An 8296-nucleotide genomic window follows, 5' to 3' on the forward strand; every position below is an offset into this window, starting at 1 on the left:
AATTGAGCACAAGTGTAGTGAAACTGAGCAGGAGTATAACTGAGCAGAAATAACTGAACAGGATTCTAAACTGAGAAGTATTGTAATTGAGCAGAAGTATAACTCAGCAGAAATGTAACTGAGCAGGATTCTAAACTGAGAAGTATTGTAATTGAGCAGAAGTATAACTCAGCAGAAATGTAACTGAGCAGGATTCTAAACTGAGAAGTATTGTAATTGAGCACAAGTGTAGTGAAATTGAGTAGAAGTATAACTGAGCAGAAATGTAATTGAGCAGTATTCTAAACTGAGAAGTATTGTAATTGAGCAGAAGTGTAGTGAAATTGAGCAGGAGTATAACTGAGCAGAAATGTAACTGAGCAGGATTCTAAACTGAGATGTATTGTACTTGAGCACAAGTGTAGTGAAACTGAGCAAGAGTATAACTGAGCAGACATAACTGGGCAGTATTCTAAACTGAGAAGTATTGTAATTGAGCAGAAGTATAACTCAGCAGAAATGTAACTGAGCAGGATTCTAACTGAGAAGTATTGTAATTGAGCAGAAGTATAACTGAGCAGAAATGTAACTGAACAGGATTCTAACTGAGAAGTATTGTAATTGAGCAGAAGTGTAGTGAAACTGAGCTGTATGAGTACAACTGAGCAGAAATATAACTGAGCAGGAGTGTAACGTAAAACTAAGGAGCGTCTGAAATTAATGAGTACCCCCTTTCCGTTGAAAAAACGGATCGGTAATTATGCCATGTGGTGTGGTCTCTTTCAGCATACCGCACGTCGTTGAAAAACTAACCTGTGATTTTTTTTTCTCTGAACAGAACACACAACTGAGTCACGACAGCACCGAAGTTTTCTGAAACACGAGGAGAAGGAGGAGGAGGAGGAAGAGGAGGAGGAGGAGGAGGAGGACACAAACTCTGAAAAGAAACAAGTGAATAAGAATGACCACTGCGACGTTTTAGGAAGAAAAAAAAAAGTTGTAAATCGAAAGGGATCACTCCCCCCCCCCCCCACACACACCCCAACCTTCCCCCCCCTCCCCCCGGCCCCTCTCCCCACCCTGCTTTTTTACTAATACCAGAATTATTCCAGACACTATCCACGGATTATATATCAACTACAAGCACCACTACCCCCCCCCCTCCCCCTCCCAGTCACAAGGATGGAAGTGAATCGATGTGACCATTTTCTGCAGGATTCGGTTTTTTCACTTCATCGCGAGTGACAGAAGCGACTCTGTGTGTGTGGTGTGTGGTGTGCGGTGTTCGCGGCGCGCCGCAAGAGGTGTGTTTGCAGCGGTTTGGTTTTCCTGGACGTACATTTGTGGAGTGTGACCGCCTTGTTGGAGTAATTATGGTGTGTGACCAGCTCAGGATGAGGGCGACACTGCCGATAGGAACGCCGCCGGCACTGATGGTGATGATGATGCTGATGGTGGTGATGATGACGATGGTAAGTTGAAGCGCGTCTTTTCTCAGTCTTTTTTTTTTGGCTGTCTGTCTGTCTGTTTGTTTGTCTGTTTGTTCTTCCGTGTGTGTGTGTGTGTGTGTGTGTGTGTGTGTGTGTGTGTGTGTGTGTGTGTGTGTGTGAGCGCGCGCGTGTGTGCGTGCGTGCGTGCGTGCGTGTGCGCGTTTAAATTGACGACGATGATGATGTTTAAAAAGACATACACATGAGGGGTGAGAGAAAGAGAGAGAGAGAGAGAGAGAGAGAGAGAGAGAGAGAGAGAGAGAGAGAGAGAGAGAGAGAGAGAGGGTGGGGGTTATTTTTTTTTTTTATTAAATGTAAAGACTTCTCAGTTTTGTGTGGTTTCTGTAACGGGTGTACATTGAAAAAACAAAGAAACAAGGTTTCTCTTGGCTAGTTCCAGTGGCTGCTTAAAGCGTTCTTTTCTCTCACATCATCCCTCTGTCTCTGTCTCTCTCTCTGTCTGTCTGTCTGTCTCTCCCTTCTTCCTACCCCCATCACTCTCTTCTTGTTCTCTTGTTCCTTCCCAAACCAGCTGCATGATTCTTGTGATCAGATGTGTGTCTGACGGGCGCAATAGCCGAGTGGTTAAAACGTTGGACTTTCAATCTGAGGGTCCCGGGTTCGAATCTCGGTAAATGGCGCCTGGTTGGTAAAGGGTGGAGAATTTTTTTTTTATCTCCAAAGTCAACATATGTGCAGACCTGCCTGTGCCTGAACCCCCTTCGTGTGTATACGGCAAGCAGAAGATCGTTAAAGATCCTGTGATCCATGTCAGTGTTCGGTGGGTTATGAAAACAAGAACATACCCTGCATGCACAGCCCCGGAAACGGAGTATGGCTGCCTGCATGGCGGGGTAAAATTGGTCATACACGTAAAAGCCCACCCGTGTACATACGAGTGAACGTGGGAGTTGCAGCCCACGAAGGAAGAAGAAGAAGAAGAGTTATGTATGTGTCTTTCCTTTCTTTTCTTCCCTGTTGTCGTTGTCGTTATTATTATTGTTGTTGTTGTTGTCGTTGTTATAATTGTTGTTGTCGTCGTCGTTATTAGTGTTCTTGTCGTTGTCGCCATCATCGTCGTTGTTATTGTCATTCTTCTTCTTTTTACACACACACACACGTATATATATATATATATATATATATATGTATATACACACACACACACGTGTGTGTGTGTGTGTAAAAAGAAGAAGAATGACAATATATATATATATATATCCAAATTAAAAGCGGGGACTAGGTTGAAAGAACGCTTATATAATATTGTCGTTGGAAAAAAAAGAAAAAAAAAGAAGTTATCTCTACGGTCTTGTCTCAGCTGTTTTTGTTGTGTTTTTTTTTTTCTTCCCCGGCATCCCTTTTTCTCTCTCTCTCTCCTTCTCTTTCTTTCTCCTCCATCCCCCTTCCCCTCCCCCCCAAAATTACCCCCATCCCCTGCCCCCTCCCTGCCCCTCCCGCCCGCCCCCCTCCCACCCCGGCCACTCCACACGCACCCCACCCCGCAAAAAAAAAAAAAAAAAAAAGAAAAAAAAAAAAAAAAGAAGAACAGTAAAAAACGAAAACCCGGATAGCATGCACGGGAGGTCCCAGCAAGCGTATCACGGAGCGAAACATGAAAGGACCCACACAGATGCTTCAACTGAGTCACCCACCGAGGCTGGTATGCTAGAAACCCTTTGACTCCGTCGTGTGTGAGAGAGAGGCCGCATGTGGATCCGAGCTGTACTACCTACCACCTGATCAAAACCAGCCAATGAAAACACGCCACGCGTAGCACGCGCTGGAACTCCCAGAGACTGCCTTTCTTTCTTTCTTTCTTCTTTCCTTCTTTCTTTCTTTCTTTCTTTTGTTTTTCTTTCTGTCTTTCTTTTTTCTTCTTTCTTTCTTTCTTTTTTCTTCTTTCTTTCTTTCTTCTTTCTTTCCTTCTTTCTTTCTTCTTTCTTTCTTTTTCTTTTTCCTTCTTTCTTTCTTCTTTCTTTCCTTCTTTCTTTTCCTTCTTTCTTTCTTTCTTTCTTTTTTCTTTCTTTCTTTCCTTCTTTCTTTCTTCCTTCTTTCTTCCTTTCGTTCTTTCTTTCTGTCTTTCTTTCGTACTTCTTTCTTTCTTTCCTTCTCCATTTCTTTCTTTCTTTCGTTCTTTCTTCCTTCTTTCTTTCCTTCTGTCTTTTTGTCTGCGTTCGTAAAGTGCCAGACCCCTTTTTTCTACTGAAGAGCTGGCGTAGTGTTTACGCCAACTGCGAGTCCCCTCCTCCGCCACACACACCCTCACCCCACCCCCCAATCTCTCCCGCATTTCTCCACCTCCCCCTCCCACACCTGCCAACTCTCCCCCCCCCCCCCCACACACACACACACCCCTCAAATCAAATCATGTTGTTTATAGCCCAGCCGACCACAACGAAAACCATACCCATGTCAGATTAGTATATTAAAAAAAAAAAAACTAGTAAAAAGATTAAAACACCAACAACAGCAACAGCAACAAAACTGTCAACGTATCAGTTAAAATTCTTACATGTAAATACGATCTCAAATCTTGTTTAAAAAAAAAATCCTCGCTTCTTTTGAAAATTCAACAACTGCCCAAGGTGGGGTCATCACGAAACAAACTAGGCTGGAGTCTAACGTCGGTCCGACGGATGAATATGCAGGCAGGCAGGTTTATCTGTCGGTGTGTGTCCTCATACGGGAGAAGAGGCCGATTCTGGATGCGCAGCACTTCCCAACTACTCTCAGAGAATCAGCAAGTATAATAATATTTCACTCTCGTGTCATGCAAGTTCCAGCATGTAGTCAATCAATAACCTGTTTCACCGTCAGTGGTGCATGACACGGAATGCATCACGGATTGATTGATTGATATGGATACTTATACAGCGCCTATCCTCGGTCGGAGACCAAGCTCTAAGCGCTTTACAAAACACGGGGTCATTTACACAACAGGCTGCCTACCTGGGTAGAGCTGACTGACGGCTGCCATTGGGCGCTCATCATTCGTTTCCTGTGTCATTCAATCAGATTTCAGGCACGCACACATACACACTCAGACAAACATATAACATATAACATTTTACGTGTATGACCGTTTTGTTTATTTACCCCGCCATGTAGGCAGCCATACTCCGTTTTCGGGGGTGTGCATGCTGGGTATGTTGTTGTTTCCATCACCCACCGAACGCTGACATGGATTGCAGGATCTTTAACGTGCGTATTTGGTCTTCTGCGTGCGTATACACAGAAGATGGCATGGTTTGGTCACGTCATACGACATAACACCCTCTCCAAAACCATCCTGCAAGGGACTGTAGAGGGAGGGCGCAGACGGGGGCGGCAGAGAAAGAGCTGGTCCGACAACGTCAAGGAATGGACCAAAATGACGATGCCAGATCTCCTCACGACAGCTGCCAACAGAACGACATGGCGAGCTATGACATCTTCCTCATGTCCCCCCAACGAGCCCAGCGGTCGAGGGAATGACTGACTGACTGATACACACGAAGGGGGGGTGGGGTGGGGGGGGGTGTCAGACACTGGCAGGAGTATCTTCTCTTTTCAGCAAGTGAGGATGCGTGGTGAGAAAAGTGTGACCCGTTCTCAGTCGGCAAAAACACTGTCTCTTCCTTACCAGTTTTAATAAATAAAAAAACCCCACATTAATTGGTTGTAAAAAAACATTTAAGTCAGGACGGACGTGGTAAAGTTTCTTGTCTGTCTAGTTATTCCAGTTCTCCTGCCAGAGATTCTTCGTACATCACCCCCCCCCCCCTACCGCCCCCCCCCCCGCCCCCCCTCAACTGGACCTCCTCCAGTCCCCTTCACATTTCTTAGGTAGCCACAGTTCGCGTTCGTGGCATTTTTTTTTATTTAAAAAAAAATTCTTTTTACACGGTGTGAGTGTGTGTAAGTTTCATGCTTCTATGTTCATCCAAAGGCGAATTTCTGTACTCTGTATCAGACAATAAAGTGATTGATTGATTGAAGTCCTTCTGACGTGGGTATGTGATTTCTGACGGGGGGGGGGGGGGGGGGGGGGGGGGGGAGGGGGAGGTTTAGGCCTCAAGCGGGGTCTGCACATCATTTTGGCTCAGTGGGAAATCCAGAAAGTACCCACCTTCCAATCAGCCACAGACTCAGTAGGATTCGAACCCGTGGGAAATCTAAACACCGTGCACCCCTTCTCTGTCTGTCTGTCTGTCTGTCTCCCTGTCTCTGTCTCTGTCTGTCTCTCTCTGTGTCTCTCTCTGTCTCTCTGTTTCTCTCTCTGTGTCTATCTCTCTCTGCGTGTCTCTCTGTGTCTCTCTCTGTCTGTCTCTCTCTCTGTGTCTCTGTCTCTTTCTCTGTCTCTCTCTCTCTGTCTCTCTCTCTCTCTCTCCCCCTCTCTCTCCCCCTCTCCCCCCCCTCTCTCTTTGTCCCTCTCTCTGTCTCTCTCTCTCCCCCCTCTCTCCCCCTCTTTCTCTCTCCTCTCTCTGTCTGTCTCTCTCCGTCTCTCTCTCTCCCTCAGCAGTTTATTTCGGAATTTAAAGATAGACTTATTTGTTCTTTTAAACAAAATTGGCATTCTGATATGGAAACTAAAGAAAAATATAGTTGGTTTTTTTCATTCAAAAGTATATTTCAAACAGAAAAATTCCTGACAGTCATTACAGATAAGTGGCAAAGAATAAACTTTGCAAGATTTCGACTAAGGACACTTGGGTTTAATGCAAATAAAAGATGGTTTCAGCCTGGGACATCCACAGAATCACCATGTCCTTTGTGTGCTTTTAGTGTAGATGATGAAAAACATTACTTGTTTCAATGTAAATCATTCGATAGGGTAAGAGATAAGTACGAGTTCTTTCAGTCTGATGTAGCTGAAAGGCACGACATTGTTTCTGCTTTGTCGTCTGATGATGACCTCACAATACTGTCAATAGCTAAATTTCTTGTAGAAGCACAAAGAATAAGATGTAGTCTTACTGTTCAGAACGGTGCCAGAGTGGATGAGGGGGATGGCAATGTGTGATGTTTGTTGTCTTGTGTTCAGACTGTGGGCCAAGTGGTAAGGTAGACATTGGACGGTATCGTTGATAGAATGGATGGTCGAGTAATGGTGTTTTTGTCTTTTTGTTTTGTTTTTGTTTCTGTTTCTTCCTTTCTTTTCTTTTTTTTAATGTTTGTTGCTTCCTTATTGTAAGGATGTTGTATTTCGATAAAAGCTGTTTTGTTTTGTTTTGATGGATTAAGCAGAGTGTGGTATGGTACTTGTGGTGACATAAGAATTAACCCTATCACCCCCTTGTCAATAGACCTATGCAGGTAATGACAATAAAATATCAAAGCGTCAAAGCGTCAAAGCGTCTCTCTCCCTCTCTCTCCCATTCTCTCTCTCTCCATCCCTCCCTCCCCCTCTCTCTCTCCCCTCTCTCTTTGTCCCTCTCTCTGTCTCTTTCTCTGTCTTTCTCTCTCTCTCTCCCCCCTCTCTCTCCCCCTATTTCTCCTCTGTCTCTCTCTCTCCCTCTCTCTCCCATTCTCTCTCTCTACGTCCCTCCCTCCCCCCTCTCTCCATCCCTCCCTCCCCCCTCTCTCTCTCCCTCTCTTCCCCACTCTCTCTCTCCCTCTCTCTCTCTCTCTTCTAGTGCCAGTTTCATTGCTTGGTTCAAACTTTTTGACAGTTACACATCACTAAATGCCTACATTGACCGAAGTACGCCATTGGTCAGTTCCATACTACACACAGTTAGTAGCGGGTTACGACCATACTATAGGCTCTTCCGTCCGAGCAATGCAACTGGCTCCCTGAACTCTGTTCATTAAAGCAAACCAAGAGGGAAAAAAAAGAGCATTGATTGATATGATATATTATAGAACAAAGCATAATTGAATTGATGATCAAATATTACAACGTGTAACTTGCAGAAACAGACACACTATGACACAGATATATACGAACAGGTTCACGCGCACGCGCACGCGCGCGCATACACACACACACACGCGCGCACACACACACACACACACACACAGACACACACACACGAACAGTTAAACTGACAGGAACTGACAACCCAGTAGAAATAGACAGGTAATTTAGGAAAAACTAATCAGGAAATTGGAAAGGGTTTAAGATAAAGCGGTTCTTTTTTTTTTTCTTTTTTTCTTTTCAAAATTTCTATTCACTTGTCTCGTGAATTAGGGGAAGAACTGATGAACAACTGTTGTTGTTTTTTTTTGTTTTTTTTTTACTCGGGATTTAATTCTGAAAAGTAATCGAGCTTGACAGAATGGGAACGGAAGGAGGAGTAGAGAGAAAGAGAGAGACAGAGAGAGAGAGACAGAGACAGACAGAGACAGAGAGACAGAGACAGACAGAGACAGAGACAAGGCAAGACAAGACAAGACAAGACAATGGTTTGTTTGTTATGCCTCCGGCCCATTGCAAAGGAGTGGGCCGAAAACAAAAATTTGTTGAAGAGAGAGAGAGAGGGGGAGATAGAGAAAGTAGGGGGGAAGGGGAGACAGAGACAGGCAGAGAGACAGACAGACAGACAGACACACATACACACACACACACACACACACACATACACACACACACATGTTATGTAGACCTAGACCTAGAAATAACCTATATAATTCCAGCTTCCTATACTCTGGTGGAAACTGATGGAGTAACCTTCCACTCATTTTGAAGAATGAGTTTAAGAAATAAGAGTGGGTTTAAGAAAAAACATGAAAAATCATCTTATTAACTGTGCAAATGATGAACAATAACACAAATGTACATCTATTAGTTACCACCTAAATTATTATTTGTGAAATGATTTTTGTATGTTTTGGCTGGCGGT

General features: G+C 44.2%; 1 protein-coding gene across 1 annotated transcript in view; it reads left to right on the forward strand.

Moving 5' to 3' along the window:
• The first annotated feature begins 1190 nt into the window (after positions 1-1190).
• LOC143297102 (protein madd-4-like) overlaps positions 1191-8296 on the forward strand; it is a 233030-nt gene continuing 225924 nt past the window's right edge. Inside the window, exon 1 of the mRNA XM_076609275.1 lies at positions 1191-1451. Within this exon, the coding sequence (XP_076465390.1) occupies positions 1353-1451 (99 nt within the window). The 5' untranslated portion in view covers positions 1191-1352. The remainder of the gene's footprint in view (positions 1452-8296) is intronic.

This window comes from Babylonia areolata, chromosome 22 (genome assembly GCF_041734735.1).
Source record: "Babylonia areolata isolate BAREFJ2019XMU chromosome 22, ASM4173473v1, whole genome shotgun sequence".
NCBI lineage: Eukaryota > Metazoa > Mollusca > Gastropoda > Neogastropoda > Buccinidae > Babylonia > Babylonia areolata.